The sequence below is a fragment of the Armigeres subalbatus genome, chromosome 3 (genome assembly GCF_024139115.2).
Source record: "Armigeres subalbatus isolate Guangzhou_Male chromosome 3, GZ_Asu_2, whole genome shotgun sequence".
NCBI classification, from domain to species: Eukaryota; Metazoa; Arthropoda; class Insecta; order Diptera; family Culicidae; genus Armigeres; species Armigeres subalbatus.
Window position 1 is genome coordinate 196,173,274 of NC_085141.1, and position 21,348 is coordinate 196,194,621.

The following is a 21,348-nucleotide window of genomic DNA, read 5'->3' on the forward strand; positions in this document are numbered from 1 at the left end:
CGCTTTCGTCTGTCTCTATGTTAAGTCATCCGGCGTCCACCGACAATAAGCGGGACCACACGAAAGGGTACGCGCGTAAAAGTTGGAAACTTGAACTTTAACACGTTTTGTCGTTGGTGATGATTGACTAAGATGCTGCGATCGTTACCGTTGTTGATAAAATAAGTCAGTGATTAACTGTTATGCTGCACATGATAACACAATTATATGACAGTGTACATTTGTGGTAAAGGAGCGTGCAAACCATAACCGTTCGAAAATGAAGATCCTAGCAGCAAAAACGCTGTTAATGTGTTTATTATGTGCGGATGTAATAAAAGCCCAGTCCACTTCGCAAACTGCTAGTGAAAATGCAAACAGTAGTGTCGCGTCGTTTGAAAATCTAGTTATTCTGGATGAAGTTCTCAATGTGTTTGATATTCGCAACATTGGAGTGAATTGGAGTAACATCAGCAGACGATTGACAAGCAGTTGTTCCCATGAAATGGAGAACTATTTGCGAGGATTACAAGCTGGAAAAAACTGGGCCGTGAAAAGTAAGTGCATCTTATTATAATCGAATGCATCACTTCAAACACTTGTTCTCTTCATTTTTTTTTTAATATTTTATTCAACCTTGAAGAATCTACCGATGAAGAGATGCTACGAGTTTACGTAATATTTCACAAAAAGAAACTGCTATTCTCAATCTTCACATGCGTCCTTGACACAGAGTATCGCCCAAATATCTCGATTGCCTTGGTTTCGCTCAGACGACTATAATTATTGTGCCCAGGGCATCCCAAACAAAAGGCCGTGACTCACATGGTACCAGGTCGCCGGAAGGAAAAATGTCTTTTGAGCAAGTATGAGCTTATGACAGGCGTAAACGTGTGAATAAATGAAATTTATACACTGGAATTGCGGTAAATACGCGGTTTTGTTCAGCTTGTTTCTGAATTTTTAAATTAATGAACATTGAGTTGAACCCACAAAAAATCCATCAAAAAAATCTAATAAAATTCAGGTGAAATTTAAAACGTTGTTGAAAACGAAAAAACAACGACCACAGGGCCCACAGAGCATATGTACATGTCGTATGGAATACAATTATAATCTTTTTCTCGTCAACATATTCTATACAAGAAATTAGATACATTTCAGTCATTGTTGCATATTCAATTCTATTAGAACAAAAAATACCTCTTGTTTCCAGTATATTGTGTTTTTTTATTTGTTTTATCAGTTTTTATAAGATCTTATGAATAACAAAATTTTATTTTTTACGGTATCTCAGTAAAAAATTTTGATATTATTTTCTTTTAGTTCTGGTATTCAATTCCATATCTCATTTTACTATCAATATTACAATTTGCAATTATTGAGTTATTTCTATTTGCACGGCATGCTAGTCCTATATTGATAATAGTCTATTAGAAGGTTTTCATGTTCTGATTGTCCTGAAGTCTGCGCTCCGCGGGCAAATGGTCGACTTGATGATTCCCGATCCTAGACGATTGCCGCTTCCGCCTTAACCTGTTCCCTGTTTAGCTTTTGGTCAATGCTGGTGACAACGACGATGGAACGCTATGTTTTAGGTCCAATTATGAAGTCATCAGTTTCGAATCATATACCACATAATCTGATGATAAAGATATGCAGCCGTTGAGTGTTATTTACTGATACACACCATGTTTTGCTACCCTATAGTAGCACAGATTTATTTTTTAAACCCTTACCTTCTTGATTTTGGTACCCTTGTCTGACCCCATTTGATTGCAAACCAAGATATTGGAAACTTTGAGATTCTCCACTGTTTGTCCGGCTACTATGAAGCAGGAAAAGGTCGCAGTGTTGACATCCAATGATTTGGTTGGTTGGTTGTTGACGATGATGATTATACCTGCCGATGAGAAGAGTTTGGCAAGGACGTAGAGCTTTGTCTGCATAGCAGAGTGCCATTGGGCTAGGATTGCAACGTCATCACTCAATTCGAAGTCGTTTAGATGTTCCATGGTAATAGGTTGCAATACCACGATTTGGTGCACGGTAAATCGCACCTACCAGAATCTCGTCCATTACGATGAGCAACAGTAGTGGTGATAGAATGTATTCTTGTCTAACACTAGCCTCTGGGTACGATAGCATATTCTCAGAGACTTCCATGGTATTCTCATAATTGACACGGTTAAAAGTTTTTGTATTCTTTGAAACTGACTTACTTGCTATCGATTTATAGAAAGGTATGTGGTGAACGCGACACATGACCTGCTGTCACCGGAGAGTAGCATCGATCTTCTGTTGAATCCAGATTATAAATACTGCATAGCACTTTGAATGAGCTATAGCTACCTTAGCAAATTAGCTCTTTAACGCGTATGATAGCAATACCCCTTTTGAGCATCTTCACTAAGATACCCTACATCCATTTGACCAGAAAAGTTGTGTTGTGCCATATTCGAACGATGCGATCGCGATCGATCACTAGAGGTACGATTTCATGATTTTTTTTGTGTTGATCTGTGGGACCCTAAGCGGATCATACCGACGCGACGGCCTAACTGGCATTTAGAAACGTTCTTTGACTGTGTTCTAACCAGCTTACTAGCTATACGGTTACGTCGTTCAGCAGCTGTCACGTCTTTCACGGGCATCGTTGTATTATGCGTCTCTTTTTTTATCTTTATTAAAGTGATTTTTTAATTTTAAAATTCAGTTCATCACTAAATATTATGCGTCTCGAGAAAAACACTAATATTGCGGATTCCTGCTGGTTGCCTCTCAGGTAATCACAACAGCCACTAAATACAACAGAGTGAATATGAATCTTCCCCATCGTATGCACTTGCCATGAAAAACACTCATATATGTGCTCAGTGACTCCAATGGTCTCTCACTAATACAATCGAACAGGAAAATTCTCCCTATCTTTTAACCCGGCGGCTATCTTGACGTTTACATTCGCAGTCGAGCGTAAGACCGCCGCGGTATTCTAGAAAAAGATAAGCGGGACAATATTCATTTTCACCCCGCATAGTCGTCGTAAGCACATAGCTAATTTTTGCTGAGGAAGTTCCAAGACTCTATAATAGTAATAATATCGGTACTGGGAGTTAAAAGTAAGGCGGAACTATTCGTTTTCTAAACAAAATACCTCCCACCACCCTTCCCCTTTTCCAAATGACCTCCCAATCCCTTTCTTAACTTCTCCTGTGGATAGATAATATGTGTACCAAATTTGGTTGAAATCGGCCAAGTGTTTCAGAAGTAGTTAGCGAACATACATACATACAAGTTAAGGTTATATTATTTAAAGGTTATATAGATTTCGTAGATAAACTAAAAAATTGGAATACTATCTCTGAATCTTCTCCCGAAGGCTGTTTAGAGGATTTCTTGAATCTTGGACAGTACAGTTTGCATTTAGAGTATCCTGAAGATAAATTTTGGGTCTCTGAAATCATTATTGCTTGCTTGAAAAAAAAACACGAATCTCATTTGCTTTGATTTCCTTTGCTTTATTTCTGTCGTATGTCTTCCTCTCCTGACATTTAGCATCAGAGGTCTATTAGTTCATTCCGTTATCTCACATGTATTTGGTAATCAATATACCGCCATCGGGGGTGACAATGGGTCTGGGGGTGAGAATGGGTCATCGCTCTCACCGGCAGTCTGGAGGTCGTACAGCAAAATCGTTCAAAAAGGTCTGTTATATTTTAGTCTTCTTGCCCTCAGATACATTAAATATATTCTACAAGCATTCTAAGTAGTTGAAACAGTGACCCATTCTCACCCCCATTTGACCCATTGTCACCCCCGACGACTGTAAACCTATTGATGTAAATAAAGTAGCTGCTTTTGCTAGTTAAATGTATGTTCTTATTATTACTACCTTTATTTTCATGTTTTATTTCCGTACGACGGCTACGCGTATTGATTACCTAAATTAAACTCACAAAACATGAATGCGGTATATATTTAAACATATTTTTGATGTTATCAAAGTCTGCCACAAAACCCAAGTGTTCGAGAGCCACTGACAAAAGCGGTTTTTTCGATGCATAGTGATATGAAACGATCTAAGAAATTTTGAAGATGAACCAGGTGTTTCGATGCGATCTGTTAAAGATTAGTTGATCACGGTTCGGTGACATAAATACGAAGCAAAAAAATTACATGGGCACCTATCTGTGCTGCCATGCACTTTATACGATGCTTAACGCATATTATTTAAGTCGTACACTTAAACCGGCAAAACTGAAAGTTGCTCAAGAGCAAAAAACAACAAAGAGATAGGTCAAAACGTGTTACAGAAGGAAATAACCTTGAAGGATGCATTCATCAAGATCGTTCGTTATTCATGACAAAATAGTCGCTTCTAGTGGAGCCGATACTGGCGCACCATCTTTGTTGGTTGTTGCATTTCCATAAGTAAAACATATGATCCCGAAGTTAGTCCAACTTGTTTCTGCAATTTCATGTTTGAAAATCAAAATGGATTTTTCTATGCATGATAAAACCAATTAAGTTATTTTACCATCCATTTTCTATGCAAATCGTACGTACCCTATTGGCTTTGATTCGAATTGGTTGCAGCACATTATGTAACTGATGGTAACTGGGTTGAGTTTTGGCTTGATTGACTGCCCTTAGTATTTATTCGATTGGTTCAAAGCCAGATCAGTTGTGTAACAGATTAACATAGAAACCCACAGGTGATTGTTGTTCATTTTGTACTCGTTAACTGGAATATCGGCAACAGCCATGTATCCTAACTAATATGTGTCTGGAAGATGAATAACAGCTTTCTCACTTGTATTTTTTTTTTTTCATTTTTGTATTTCGCACAGTTAATACCTGTTTTTTGATTATGTTTCATAATATGGCCTACTTTCCTTCATCTTATCATGCAGCAATGTAGAGCTATATTATTTATTACAAAATCACCTTAGATGTGGGTTGGGTATTGTAATGTAAGAATAGCGTTAGTCAACTGATTTGATATGCCGCAAAAATATGATGTTGGACATGAACATATAATTTATGAGAACTGCGATTCCGTCACGTTTATCCTTGAAGTAACACTAAGAGATGCTGGCCATTTTAGCTCTAACACCACTTTGGCAGATTGCGGTAGTTGAACTTGCATAACATTAGAAACCTCTTGATGTGAAAAAGAACACGGGGAGAAGAGGGTCTAGATACCCCCTAAACACAACTACTGATAGTATCTGTAAAGCAGTCTTCTTTTTCTTCGATTCCTATCGCAGTTCTGCTTTTAAATAGTTATCACCATTAGCAGCAACATGTTTAACACCTATAGGTCATTTGCTGCATGTTGAGATTCTTCATTAGCACTTCCATTGAATGCTTTTTGGAAACGTCCAATGTTGCACATTACTACTAAGGCAATATCATTCGTGAATGTTAAAATCAAAATGCTTCCTTCCTATCAAAAAACGATGTAAACCAATCAACAGTAAGCGATGTTCCAAGCATAAAGAAAAGTCATTCTTATATGTTTTCAAATGCTTAGAGACAATATGCGGAGGACATTGAACTCAAGAATGGATCACATTCAAAAGTCACACACTTTTGTGTTGAGCCCGGCATTTTTTCAAAATGTTGTTGTAGTTCTCAAGACTACAATGAATAAACAAAAATTATCAAATTGTGTACAGTTCATAATGTGCACATTACCATTATAACTGAAACATATTTTTTAAGACCTGGTCTTTTCATCAAAAACCACACAGTTGTGGTCGAAATACGTATCTTCAAAGATATCAAAATAATTGATGGAATTAAATGGAGAGTACTAAATTCGTCTTAGACGGTTGAATACATTCCACTAAAAAGAGCTTAAAATATTTTTTCTTAATCCAATCAGCTCTAATTTTAATTATCATAGGCTGATTGGGAATTATATAGAACGTATATCGAAAGGAATTTTGATGTTGATATACCTCTCGATACCAAAAGTGATACAGTAATATCCCGATTGTATCACCCCCCTGGTGAATTTTGGGGCGATAAAACAGGGTATGTGTCAAAAATGGAAAAACAAATATTTCCAATTTTTTAATTCATTCCACAAATATGAATCATTTTATGTCTTGGAAAGGCCAAATGCGTGAACGGTACCCGTTATTTCTTGTCGAAATTGCTTACAGAATATTGCTCAGGTACTCAGAAGTCGTTCGTAATAAACTACAGGCGGTGAAAGTTATTATGTGGTATCATTTACGAAAATGAAAAGAATGGGAAAATTTTTTGGGGTGACAAAATCGGGTCGAAAACGTTATAAAATCTGGTCGAAAACTTGACAAAATCGGGACGTGATAAAATCGGGTCGAAAACGTGATAAAATCGGAGGTAGACAAAATCGGGGAGTGGAGTGACAAAATCGGGTCAACACTGTATTGATAATGCGCTCGTATCTTTGACAAATTTAATTGTCGAAGCCAGTGGCATTGCAATTCCTTAATGTGAAATTAAATTCAACTCCATTATTATTGACGACGATCTTCAACTGGGCAAATTAAATATATTAATAATAACTAAAAATGTAACATAGCAATAAAGGATGATAGTGTTAAGCAGGGATTGAATCCTAAAGAAAAAGAACAAGTCTCTCACTTATAATCTCTGTATACATATACGATATGTAGCTTACCGCGAGAGACTTTTTTCGCAAGCCTAGGCTGACCATACGTACCGTATTTAACGGGACAGTCCCGTTTTTTAGACCTAATTGTGCTGTCCCGTCGTAATCTAAAAAATCCTCAATTTGTCCCGTATTTTTATTGATTCTTTCAAAGAGCTCCAAAATATGATTCAAACAAATACATAAAATAATTATTGTTCATTTCGGCAATTAATGTTCATTTTCGATTATTATTTTTGAATCTTTCGAAGTAGGAAATTAATTTTTTTTTGTTCATGTGAACAAAATCAATAGACAAGATTCCCAAGGTGTGAGGCTACTTTAAGCATAATTTAAATCAATTTCGATAAAAAAAACGTGAATAGATAAGATTTAACATCTGCCGGGTTGTTACGGGGATCCTGAAATATTTTCCGTGCCAAATCCGCGCTGACTAAAATCAAATCCGCACCATTTCCGCGCGACATGAATCCATTTCGCGCCAAACTGCGCGACCCAGAACTAAAATGTTACAAATACACGAAATATCAATTTTGGTTTCTACAATCTACTAAACGTCTTCTCTTGGAGATTGTTTTTAATATTCTTGATTTTAAATATGATTAAAAGCTTCAATTTTGCACTTGTTTGTACCAAATTTAAAAAAGGACTAAGGAAATCTTAAAGTTAATTTAACAACCCTCACCGACCATCTAAGTTTTTACCACTAGAAATACTGAAGCTAAGAAAACAAGAACTAAACAGCCAAAACTATTTCAATACGCACCGCTTTTTAAATGAGATGATGATTTTGACATTTTGTGTTCCGTTATTGTTAGTGGCACTCGGCACAAAGATGCAGATCATAATTGATGAATAGATGAACTTTGGCAAATAACAAACAATAACAAATAACAAAAATCTTCTAAAGTAAAAAAATAATACAACTTTGTTGTAATTATAAAATTGCGTAGAGCTTCAAATATTCCTGAGAATATCTGTCGAAATTATCCTGGTATTTCTGCAAAAGTTCTAGGGAACTTATGCGGAAATTAATTCTGGAATTTTGTTATAAATTGAATATAATAATTTGATGACAATTCAAGTAAATTATTCAAAAACAACCTGCGGAAAATCTTTAGAGACTACTTGCGGATACCCTTCATTAATTCCTGTGGAAAACGGTTTGGAAATTCATGCAGAAATTGACTGCGGGTTACTTGCTGCGTAAAAACATCCGAAAAACCTTTCGTCAAATTCGAGGCGCAATTTGTAAGGTTTTTTTTTACAGATATTCCTGAGATTACCGCTAACAAAATGTTTGAGAAAATCCCAACGTGAATTCTTGCGGAATTTTCTCTGGGAATCTGGAAAAAAATCTTCCGGAAATACATTCGGAGTTTCCCCTTCATGAATTCCTGTGGAAATCGGTTTGGAAATTTCTGAAGACTTCCTCTGGTGAATGCCGGTGAACAACATTCCAAGAATTCTTTCGTAAATTCAAGGCAACATTACATTAATTGCTGCGGTCAGCGCTGCGGTCATTTACGCAGAAATTCCCCCATTTTTTATAATTTAACGGATTCTAAATGATGCAGAAATCCTTGTAAGGCTGTAGACATTTATTTATTAAATTAATAGAATCCTTGTTAAATTTCTTAGGAGGTTTCGTAATTTTTTTGTGTATATTCCTGTAAATCATCGGAGTTATCCGAAAACATTGCAAAAATACTCATGAAATTACCGCATTTTTACAGGAATATCTTTTAAAGATCTCCTTCTAATATTTGAACAAATTTCTGCGGAAGCACTTTACTGTTTTGACTTCTGCATTTGTTCTCATGCGCCAACAATATTCATGGAAATAATTAAAATTAGATTTTCTTGTTTGGATTCTTGTTATTCTTATCTGCAGATTTTTTCCCACTTATATTCATGATAAAGAGATTTTCGCAAAACCATAGGCAGAGTACTGTTATTTTCAATTGTTCAGAATTGGAAAAAAAATTTATATTGGTCAAAATAAAATCCTTTAATGCATGTCTAAGAGTAGATCAAAATAAAATTTCAATATTCTACTTTATTTTAAATATTGAAAATTGCGTAATTTTCGTTCCTTTGTGCTTTTGTTCGCGTTCCTTTGAAGAGTGAAATATTTGTAGTTGCGTATTTTTCCACAACTAACTTAATTCAATAGAATGTTATGGTGGTGAATGACTCTAAAATATTTCTGATTTCTTAAACAGAAAATGAAAATTAAGCTCATAAATTTTCAAATTTCCACAACTTTTAAATTTAATCACAAGGTTTATTGAGATGCCCCGTTTTGCAAGCGCGTTTGTCCCGTTTTTTCACCTAAATGATCTGGTCAGCCTACGCAAGCCGTCATGATAGAGAACTGATTCGGGATACTATACCCCATGATAAATTTCTTTTAGAAAGCTCCAAATGCGGAAAGCACTGGCTCTGATGATGCATTTCAACTGTTTCAACTGTTCTACACACCTCTGCAGTAACCAACACGAAAGGAGCAAGAACAAAGCGAGAATCACCATTTTTCTGTGGGGGCTGCGTATCCGATTCTGTTTTTTCGCACTTGTATACAAGTTTGATAAATTTGCTATCATGGCTTGTTATGATTCGGAACAGTTTTTGCCTCTCTTTTATCGTTGTTCGTTATCTGCTGAGAGCGATTTCTGCAAACCCTGGTGTTAAGAAAACACGGAACATCTAGTCTAAGAGATGAATGCATGTATTAGATAATTAGCAAAAAAAGAACCGAGAGAAAAAGAAAAAGCCCAGAATCACAGTTCTTATGCTAAACTAAGCCTCCTGTCAAATTTTCAACTAATTCGGATAAAATTTCGAGGTGGCTCAAGCATAGCATAGCATAGCATAGTTACGGTGTACTTCGTAGATTGGACACTAGTGATACTCATGTTTTTCTTTTGAAATCCTTATTCACATTGCTATCATTGGGTGTGATCATTGATTTCAAGCTAGGATAAAAATCACAAAAGCATGAGGATTACTACTCCTGGCCACGCCCATCTTCACCGTAACTTGGGAGGGGAAGGAAGTGTTGATGTAGTACTTACTTAACGAGAGGCCCCCGACTCAGCGACACCCTCATAAGTACCACGGAGTTGGTTATTGGGGAAGGTATTCGTTAAGTCAGGATTTGCCTGTAGCTGACAATGTGACCGTGGTAGATCTTACACCACACACCACGCAAAGGTGTCTACCCAGCGTTACGGGGATTAAAATTTCGAGTTGGCTCAAATCGATTTAGTGTTTTTGGGCTATTTTCAATTTTGGAAAAAATCCAACAAAAGATATAAACACCAAAAACTATCGCAAGAACCTTTTTACGGGATCTTTTGACGTGCTCTTCAAGTCTTGTAAACATTGCGATTCGTTTCGTTCACGTGTTGACCATACTAAAGTGGTTTTCGTACTTTTAAGTGCATGAAAACACTATTTCCCTTAAAAGTCGTTGTTCTACAAAATTCTTGAATTTATGACAAATCATTGCTAATTTAAAACAATACTATTCCTCTTTTTTCCTGAACATTTGAGTAATATAATTACTAATGAACAATTTACCTTTAAATTCTTAAAAATCAGAAGCTGAACATTTGTCATAAATTTGTCATTAGGTTTTCTTCAAGCAAGTTGTTGTACATGTACGATGCACTAAATGGTAAAAGCATACAGACATATGATGAAATAATCCAAATATGGAAGTCGTTTGTTCTATACATCAAATATCATATTATTTGATTTATGTTTTGTTCGAATAACTTGTGTGAAGAAATCCTAACGTGCAAATTTATGACAAATGATCAACTTCTGATTTTTAAGAATTCAAAGGTAAATCGTACATTAGCAATTACATTATTACTCAAATGTTTAGGGACAATAGAGGAATGATAATGTAATAAATTAGCAATGATTTATCATAAATTCAAGAATTTTGTAGAACTACGACTTTTAGGGGAAACAGTGTTTTTATGCACTTAAAAGGTTGAAAATCATTTTAAAATGGTCAAAACGTGAACGGAACGAATCGTAATGTTCACAAAACTTGTAAAGCATTGTTATTGCGACAGTTTTCGGCGTTTACATCTCTTGATAGATTTTTTTTAAATTAAAAATAGCCCAAAATCACTAAATCGATTTGAGCCACCTCGAAATTTTATCCGAATTAGACATAAGACAAGTTTAGTACTATTCCATTTAATTCTACCACGTTGTAATCTTTCAAGATATGTATTTCGACATTAACAGTACGGCCGTTTTCGGTGTCTCGTACTTCACGCGACTCGAAGTCGGCCTTACAGTTGAGGTCGAAATACGTATCTGTGAAGATGACAACGTAGTGGAATAAATTGAAAAAGTACTAAACTTGTCTTATGACAGGTGAAGGCATCCCACTAAAAGAGCTTAGTAATTCCCTTAAACAACTACCACAATCACATGTTTTCGAAGGACGGAAAGAGACAGTCGACACACCGCCGCACAGTGGTCAAAATTCCGAAAAACATGATCGTCAGCTTTGTCGGTATGAAAACGTGTTTTAAATGACATAGTATGTACAGCAAGTATGTTGCATACATCAAGGGATACATCAATTTTATTTTTAATATTTATTTTTTTAAATTAATTTTTCAAAATTGGTTGAAACAAAATGGCGTCTTTGGGAAAGTTGTCAGAAATAATGTACAGAAAAACTTTGTCAAAGACACTACGGGTCTATCTATTGAAACAAACAAAATATGACTCAATTTCAGATAATAGCTCATTCAATCCTATAAAAACTGGTACACATTCGATTCTGTTTTTACACGGATTTTTTTTACACGGCCGTGTTAAAAAATCCCATTCAAAATTTTTGCAAGCAACTTTGCATGATTCGTCAAGAAATCATAAAACTTTTTTCACACGGATTTTTTAATTTTGAACTGAAAACTTTTTTTTACACAGAACGTATCCCCCGTGTAAAAAAAGGATCGGGTGTACAATGAATAACTTTGGATTGTCACATTTTTTAGGTCAACAATGTTCTAGAAACTTATTCATCACATGGAAATACAGCATTCAACTACGAAATCATAACAATAATTCCAATTTATGGAAGGAAGTTCAAGATTTACGATCAAAATTACACATGTTTTACACCAAAATATCTCGCAAGGTTGCAAAAAGTGGCAGCCAAATAAATGCACATTCAAAAGATAAGCTTCAAAGCTTTCCACTCCAAGTGGTTTTATTAGTATCTCGTTGTATCCTCGTCAGATATTTTTTATTAAAAAATAACTTTTTTTTCTACATGTTTGGGTTAGTTATTGCTATAAGATAAATATTTAAATGTCAAAAATCAACTGGCCTTTCCTATATTTTTTTTTATTTGCCCAAAATATTAACAAAAATAAAATTTTCTCAAATGATAATGCAACATACTTGCTTAACATGCTTTGCCATATAAAACACGATTTCATACCGGAAAGCTGACGATCACGTTTTTCGGGATTTTTACCACTGTTCGCCGGTGGTAAATCATTTAGAAAGCTCTTCTCATCTTTTTCTTGAGCCTTAAACGTAATGGTCTTGAATTGTAAAACGGTCTTGAATTTTCCGATGTATTTCGTCCATTTTTCAGCCTACACGATTGTTTTATCCAAAACGAGAATGGAATAATTATCCTTCAAAGTTCTACCGGACTGTCTACTAGACCTATTCAAAATTAGATTTTTTTCGCTCCCCTATGCTTTAACAATGATATTCGCGGTTTTAACAATCCTTCTGAATTTTCAGCTAATTTGGTTGCTAAGTTTTTTGAATGAACACGCGCAGTATGAATTTTGTATGGAAATTACTATAGAAATCGCCATTTATGTGAAACCCCGTTTCGTGAGATGTCTCAATAATTATTTGAATACTATCAACCCGTTGACTTAATAGTATATTTCCTAAGCTAGAAGACAGTTGATGTTGCGAAGCGATCTGACTATTGTAAACAAAATTACCAAAATTTAAATACCAATAGGCAATAAAATAGATAAATTTTATTATTTTTTCGTGGAAAGTTTTAATTTTTTGTAGGTGTCCAACTAACCATCCTTTCCCTTCCTCAGCATACGCAAGGACGTGGCCAGGACAGATCTCGACTATTGGAAAGTGCATTGCTTCTATCTATGAGTCAATTTCGAAAAAAATGAGATTTCTATATTAATCAACATTTTAAAACACTCATCTAACATTGTTAAATAATTGTTGCAATTTATTTGCAATTGGCAGCTTAATTTTTTATCTAGGGGGAATGACGGCTTTAGCAGGTTTTGTTCTATTATTGGCAGGGGTTTTTTTATGACTGACTAGGCTCAAATTTGGCCTAAACATTCTTTGCATGTCAAAGAATATTGTGGCCAAATTTCATAAAATTTGGTCGACAAAAACCCCCCTGCCAATAATAGAACAAAACCTGCCAAAGCCGTCTTTCCCCCTATGTAATGATTGATTCTGTCGAAAGTACGATATATTTAACTTAATCTTAACATTGGTTTATAGTAAAAGTACCAAACTCAAATAATCCACTCTAACGTGAGATCTGTGTCGTTTAACGCTAGTTGTACTTGGTACTAAGAAGCTGCAAGCATTCATTAACCAATGAATACGTTTTATATATCGAGCTTGGTGTCATCACAACTGGATCTCGATGCCATCAAAAATTCGATATCAATGAAAATTTGAGAGCATAAATGAAGGTGAAGGCATGATATACGAATGCAAAAATGGTAACATAGCTTAGAAACCACGCGATTTATAACTGTGAAAGTGCTGAATGAACTGAGAGGCGGCAATGTAGCAGATGCAATGCCAATGAAGAAGAGAAAGAAGATCATCGAAATCGATGGTTGTTTTCAAAATAAATCCAAGCTGTCGATTAGCTTTGTCAACTATTGACGAATAGTGCATCTTAAATGTCATTCGTGTGTTGAGAAGTACTTCAAGGACTCTCACTTTATCAACGCTATCAAGTAGTTTCCCATAAGTGGGGCAATTGTGAGTAATAGGCCTTCTAGTGCCTTTTACAATGATGAAACGAAATAACAGAACATTTTGAAACACTTACTAAACACTTTCCGAGTCACCATAATTCATGATTTGCAATGTCGAAAGTCGCTTGCACGTCCTTATAAACAGGATCACTGCACTGCGGCAATACAGGAAGATGTAAACTCACAAAGCTTATTGTAGTTCGATCGTTTTGAATAACGCCAGAGTTCTTACTAGCATTTCTTAAGATTTTTACTTTTCTTGCCTATCGAACTTGTGTTCTTCGTGACCGTGATACGTATCTGTCAAAAATACAATCAAGGGGTGGATTTGGATGGAATTGTACAAACTTGTGACCCCCCACCCTTTTTGTATAAATCTTTTAAAATTTTTGTATGGATTGCCATACTTTTGTTAGCCAGGGGGGCCCCTCTTAGCGTTACGTAATTTATGCATGCTCCCTAATAACGACGTCGTTATTATTTGGGACACCCTAGTCTCCGTTCTACATCATGTAGTGAACATAGATTAGCTTAATTTCAAATTAACTGCATTGCTGATGGTTTCCCTGCGATTTGCCCTTAAAGCACGTGATTTAGTACTTGTACTTGTTAGTATTTGTTCAATCAAAACGTACCTTCAAAAATGGTTTATCACTTAGTCTTTAGCTCAAACTTTCTATCTCGTTTCAATTCGCTGCTATTTTGTTTTTGACACATGTAGTGTCTGCAATTAGCGGGTGCAAAAATTCACGAATATAACACAACAGTGTGTTAACGTTGACGCCTCTATGCAACGCGCATTTGATCATCTGATCAAAGCGCGGAGGGACTGGTGGTTTATTGACAAAGTTATGGCACCACGCGCCGCATGCCGGAAATCTTCCAGAAACTGATATGCAACATTTATGTTAAAACTTTTGAGGAATGTCGTACCGTAGGAAAACAAGGTTGTTAAACTTGAAACAAATAATACAAAAAAATCATGTGAAATAATCTAATATGCAAACCATGAATTCGTCAATTGCGTAAACAAATAAAAAAATATTTTTCTGCAGCATATTTTAATGTAATTTTTGTTTTACCGATTCAAAAAGTGATGCAAAATATTATATATTAGATGTATGTGGATTTATCAAGATGTTATAGAGCCTCCAAACGTTTCTTCTTCTTCTTCTTCTTCTTATTGGCATTACATCCCCACACTGGGACAGAGCCGCCTCGCAGCTTAGTGTTCATTAAGCACTTCCACAGTTCTTAACTGCGAGGCGAACGACAAATCTTAATTCATAATTTTGTTACTATTTTGTCCCACAAATCTATTTCATATTTTGAATTAAGATCTAACTAATGATTGGATGATTTAAGAACAACAAATCTGACGAGGTCAACGGCTTTTTTTTGTTATACGATATTTGGGCAAGTAGAAAGGAGTCCTATACAATCCAAATGTGAGCCCCGAACCCAATCCACAACCAATCCTTATCCAACTCGAATCCGATCTAAATCAAATCCAAATCTATTTAAAATCCAATCTAGTGATGAACTTTATTTATAATTTTAAAATCACTTTAATGAAGAAATAAAAAAAATCAAATCCAATCCAAATCTAATTCAAATCCAATCCAAATCCAATCTTAATCAAGTCGAAATCCAATTCAAATCCAATCTGAATAAATTTCAAATCCAATCCAAATCCAACCCAAATTCAATTCAAAGTCCATCCAAATCCAACCTACATCCAATCCAAAAAAATGACGAATTTAAAAAAAAACAATGATGGGATAATTTATTATAATTTGTCCAATCGAACGCGAACTCATTTCTATCTAATTTCACAAAATCAATGCATAAAAAGTATCATCGTGTTAGCCTCATGATATACGAATGCAAAAATGGTAACTTGGCTTCGAAACCTCGCAGTCCATAACTGTGGAAGTGCTTACTGAACACTAAGCTGCCAGGCGGCTCTGTTCCAGTGTGGGGATGTAATACCAATAAGAAGAAAAAGAAGAACTACTGTTCTGATGTTGGTTTTGCATTATAGCACCCAAATAATGGATGGACGAACTGTAAACCAGGTATTATGATCAGGAACTGCAAAAAATCTAATATAACACTCATTTGGGTGCTACAATTAAAAACTAACTTCAAAACAGTAGTTACATGACTACATTTTGCTGAATTGGCTTGGGTAAGTGCTCAAATACTGTATTCTATGCAACGCGAAAAAAAATTGAAAAAAATTGATGGACATGACATCAACATTTTCCAAAGACATCTATCGCTTCATGATTTGTCGAGCTATGCTGACACAGAATCTGATTGATCGCTGCAGCAATATAATTCATTGGCAAGAATGATCATGTGGAGTAAATTAGACTGTACAATTTTGGTACAGATTTAGCTTAGCTTATCTTAGCTTTGCTTAGACTGACTGTACAATGTACATATCAATGGTTGCTACTCAGTGATTGATCAGAACTGGGGCAAATTGCACTACGATCCAATTGAATAATAGTTGGGATTTACCATCTATTCTCAAAGTGCACGTTTCAGCAGCTCGCAAACTTGGATCAATAACGGCGCCGGTCAAGTCCTTACAGTCAGTTGGGAAAGGGAAGGATTGTTAGTGTGTGGTCATTAGACTGGCCCAAAATGCATGAAATCCTGAACTTCAAACCTTGCACCCTTAAATGACAGTTTGGGGGTCCCAGAAGCTCCCCTGAAAATTTCAGCTCATTCGGTCCAGTGGTTGGCGTGCGCAAATGACTCAAAGTTTGTATGGGAAAAGTGATCCAAATGTATGGGGAAACGCAACCGTTTCTGTTTTTTGCTTCTAGGTGGCGCTGTAGTCGACGGATTCCTGTTGTGGACAAAATGTAGAACCTTTTTCATATAAGGAAGCGACTGGTGAAGACCGGATGTAAATCCCTTTGAAATTGCCCAAGTTATAAGCATCCAAAGTCGAGGGTGTCGAGCGTGTCCCCCAGGGGTGTTTAAAATGAGAGCAACGTACCACCGACCATTGCGACGGCGATGCAGGCGTATTCGGTGCCGTGCGAAATTAAATGCATGATTATCACGCAATCTCGCGAATTTTTATCCGATTGGTAAATACTTTCCGAGCTCTGTACAGTAGTGTAGCTAGAGAGGGATGGAGTGAATAAGGGGGGCAAGGGGGGGGATCTTTTTTTTAGTAGAAAAACACATCCGGGATATTGTTCGATGTTTAATCTCGCAATTTTCTGGCGTCGTTTTATCTTCGAGCTAACACGCTAAAAAATTTACTCAAAATTGACATAAATTGAAGAACTCAAAATTTGGTCAAGTTTGGTTTATGCTATAGTTTAGAGTTCAATTTTCGAAGCGCGAATGTAAATATTTTGTTTGCGTCAAATAAAAATATACAGCCATCCAGTTCCAACATTATTGATATGATCCCTCAAAACCACATTATATTTGGTAGGATCGTTCCTTAAAGAGCAATATTGGACCCATTTTATTATTTCCCCTTTATGGTGACCAATTTCAATATAGGGTATTCAGAAAAATCGATCATTTCAGGAATTTTAATTTTTCATAAAATTGTAACTCCCAAATCATTAGGCCTATTTGTTGTATTAACAAATCAAATAAAAGCTCTTTATTTCTACAGGTATACCTCGATATAACGTAACTAATTTTTCACTCTTCAAATCGTTGTATCTCAAAAACCACTGGTCTTGCAAGAAAAATGTGCTTCTTGCTTTTGTGAAGTGATATTTGATCGTGCAAGTGGAATACATAAAATGGATTCAAAACCTAAGGAAGAATTAAGTATGGGACACCAACCCAATTGAAAGTTTTAAAGATGTAAAGTTGCCTTCAAACGGTGATGTGCTTGGTCGGATGCGTTTTATAATGAAAAATCAACACTAGAGTATAAAACCAGCTGCTAAAACTGTAGTAACTGAATTTCAAATTTTTGTGGGAGAAATATAGAATTCCTCTAATGCAACACTACAATGCTGTTGTTAAGCTCCTACAATTATTTAACAAAATGCGAGCAATTATCAAAAAATCTTCTCACGCGGGAGATAAACAGAAAGAGCAAGAGTCTAGTTTCATTAATAATTTGGATCGATTGTTTGACATTGCTCGACGAAATGCACATAGCAATGCCAAATGGATGGCGAAAGCAATATATTGTCTTAAAATATGGCTGTTTAGAGGCCAATTTGACATGACCGATGATGAAAGGCGAAAAATTCCAGTAATGTGCGCTTTTATTTTACGAGTTTACATTTGGTCTTGGTTTAAAGCTCCTTTACCCTCATCAGCAGCACGAAATTATCTAAACCTGGCAAAACAATTGATAACTTTACGAGATGCTTTCTCTGATCAATCAAGAAATGTGTATATTAGACTGGCCCAGGAAACAAAAAGTTGTCTAATTCCACGGGGCACCCCCCCAGGATTGTGTCTTTGGGTGAGAAAATCAATCTCTGAAAATTTCAGCTCAATCGCTTGTTGCATAAGCTGGCGCATTTGATTTGAAGTTTGTATGGGGATTTCAGCAAAAATGTATAGGAAAATACACCTCCGTCACTCATTTGATCTGGAAATTGGTTCTGATTGCTCGATTGACCTTAGAATTGCAAAAACGGCAGTTGGTATGCTACAGAGCAATTTCACAGAATATTGTATGATAATTAAATGAACTTTTATATAGGTTTCGGCTGATGCGATTCGATAAAAAAAACTCAAAAATACACAAATCAGCTCCTAATAAATCAGCTGAAAATTATATAAAAGTTCATTTGATCATCTTGCAATGTTCTGTGAAATTGTTCTGTAACATACCAACTGCCGTTTTTGCAATTCTGAGGTCAATCGAGCAATCAGAACCAATTTTCAGATCGAATGAGTGACGGAGGTGTATTTTCCTATACATTTTTGCTGAAATCCCCATACAAACTTCAAATCAAATGCGCCAGCTTATGCAACAAGCGATTGAGCTGAAATTTTCAGAGATTGATTTTCTCACCCAAAGACACAATTGTGGGGGGTGCCCCGTGGAATTCGACAACATTGTTTTCTCCCCATAGTAATCTGGGCCAGTCTAGTGTATATGGCTGCGGTTTCAAGATTTGCAAATCATCTATGGTACTTGAGTGAAGAACTAGTCGCTCTGGCTTTTTTCGACCCAGAAATATCTACTGATGAGAGAAAAGAAATGTCACACAATTTAAAATCTTGTAAGAGTGATGAAGTAAGAAAAATAAAATTGAAAGTATCTACGATCGATAAGTTGACTTCTTGTACGCTTTCGGATTTTGTTTCTCAAAATACGATGAATTTTTTTGAAATTTCTGGAATATCTGCAAATTTTCTCCTAGTATATGGGATGAATTGGAAGCATTTGTTGAAAGTAGAAATAAAATTAATTCATTTTTGGTAGTGAATGACTGTGCTGAAAGAGGAGTTAAACTAGTTCAAGATTTTTGTGGAAAACTGACAAAAAATGAAGAACAGCTTCAATATCTTCTCAAAGTTGTTCAACAGCATAGGCAAAATTTTCCAGGTTGCACTCGCTCTGTTATAAAGGAAGGCCTAGCAGTTGAAATAAATAATTAATATAGGTATAAGTGTTGTTTGTTGATAACTTTGTAGTTTTATACATTTTATAAATTCTGCTATAAACATTAAAACTGTTGTTTGAAAAATATATAACTTATATAATATCCCAGGTCTCTCTGTCTTTCTGTCCTTCTGTCCCTCTGTCTGTAACGATTATATCATATCGTTCTAAATTTGATGCAACGGGCATCACGATGTCCAAAAACAACTCGTTACAAATATTTCATGAATTTTGTCTCCCCTTAAAAACTTCAGCTCGTTGGCTTCAGTGTTAAGTCACCCCCTCCCTCTCTAGCTACACTACTGTACAGAGCTCGGAAAGTATTTACCAATCGGATAAAAATTCGCGAGATTGCGTGATAATCATGCATTTAATTTCGCACGGCACCGAATACGCCTGCATCGCCGTCGCAATGGTCGGTGGTACGTTGCTCTCATTTTAAACACCCCTGGGGGACACGCTCGACACCCTCGACTTTGGATGCTTATAACTTGGCCAATTTCAAAGGAATTCACATCCGGTCTTCACCAGTTGCTTCCTTATATAAAAAAGGTTCTACATTTTGTCCACAACAGGAATCCGTCGACTACAGCGCCACCTAGAAGCAAAAAACAGAAACGGTTGCGTTAACCCATACATTTGGATCACTTTTCCCATACAAACTTTGAGCCATTTGCGCACGCCATCCACTGGACCGAATGAGCTGAAATTTTCAGGGGTGCTTCTGGGACCCCCAAACTGTCATTTAAGGGTGCAAGGTTTGAAATTCCAGACTTTTCACTTTTTCCATATAAGTTTGGGCCACTCTAGTGGTCATTGTTGCTACTAGAGCCCGAGAATACCTCTGCAGCTCCACAATTACTACGGGAAAGAAGTTGTGTTAGTTGAGTGAGGTAATCAGTAACATAGATACGAGACGAGCCAGCCTAAGGCTGATAGTCTCGATAATAAAGACACACAAAAAAAAGTAACATAGATCGGAATTAACCATGGAAAGTTATGTGACCTATGCAACTTCTACACAATAGTATTAGCATTTCTTTGATTTGTTCAATTGTTCATCCTTCGCGAAAATAAATAACCAATCGCTCAAAGTGAGCGATTGTTCATTTGAATTCCGGATTAGGCGCCCGTGTCATCATTTCTTTAATGTAAGAAAAGTAACAAAGAAACGGGATTAAAATTGAAAATAATGTAATATTCACGGCTGTTCAACCAGCTGTTGACAGTAACCGGAAAGCTAACGTCAATCGGCAACCCTTATTCTATCTCTATTTGAGGTCAAATAAGAATGTTCATCCAGACATATTTTGTTAATTTACGTTTATTTTACATGTCGTTTATTTTGCATTGCTTTTGCGCACGCGTGTGTGTCGCTTTCCGTGACCAGTATACCGTAATCAGGATCTCACTGGTATTAATCCTGATGTGCCGGTTGGCACTCGTGTTGGGCTTGTGCGCTTTGAGCGGTACAATGCCGCTTTCCAGTCAACAAAAAATCGTACATGGTGCAATACAAGATGCTAAACCGGAGACGATATACACACATGTTGTGTATCTCTATCTCCTCCACTTCAACATCCTACACGACACCATATACGTTCATATGTTGACTGGGTTTGATAGGGCCTGCTTATAGACACATGCATCTGTTTTGTAGAGGTTTAACAGAGCACACTGTCAAACCCCACCACATCCTAAGCAGGCCCCCTAACTCGCACTGACCATGGGGAGGGGCCGTATAGCCCTTGGACATAGTCCCTGCTGTCCCTTGTACAATTTTGGTACAGATTTATCATATTAAAGCCCATTTTTAGTCACTGCAAAAAATAGCGTGGGAAAAACTCGAAATTTTCAGCACTCGTATATTTATCACACTCGTCAAGCCTCGTTGGATTAACCTACAACTCTTGCTGAAAAATTCATCTTTTTGTCACTAGTTGCACCAACTATTTTAGTATTTCAGTACCCTTGATATACGCATACATTAAAGGAAGAGATGAATATTGGAATGCATTAAAAACATCCTACGCTCAATTCTG

General features: G+C 36.2%; 1 protein-coding gene across 1 annotated transcript in view; it reads left to right on the plus strand.

Moving 5' to 3' along the window:
• LOC134224661 (O-acyltransferase like protein) overlaps window positions 1–21,348 on the plus strand; it is a 73,438-nt gene continuing 52,090 nt past the window's right edge. Inside the window, exon 1 of the mRNA XM_062704145.1 lies at window positions 1–536. Coding sequence (XP_062560129.1) covers window positions 260–536 — 277 coding nt within the window. The 5' untranslated portion in view covers window positions 1–259. The remainder of the gene's footprint in view (window positions 537–21,348) is intronic.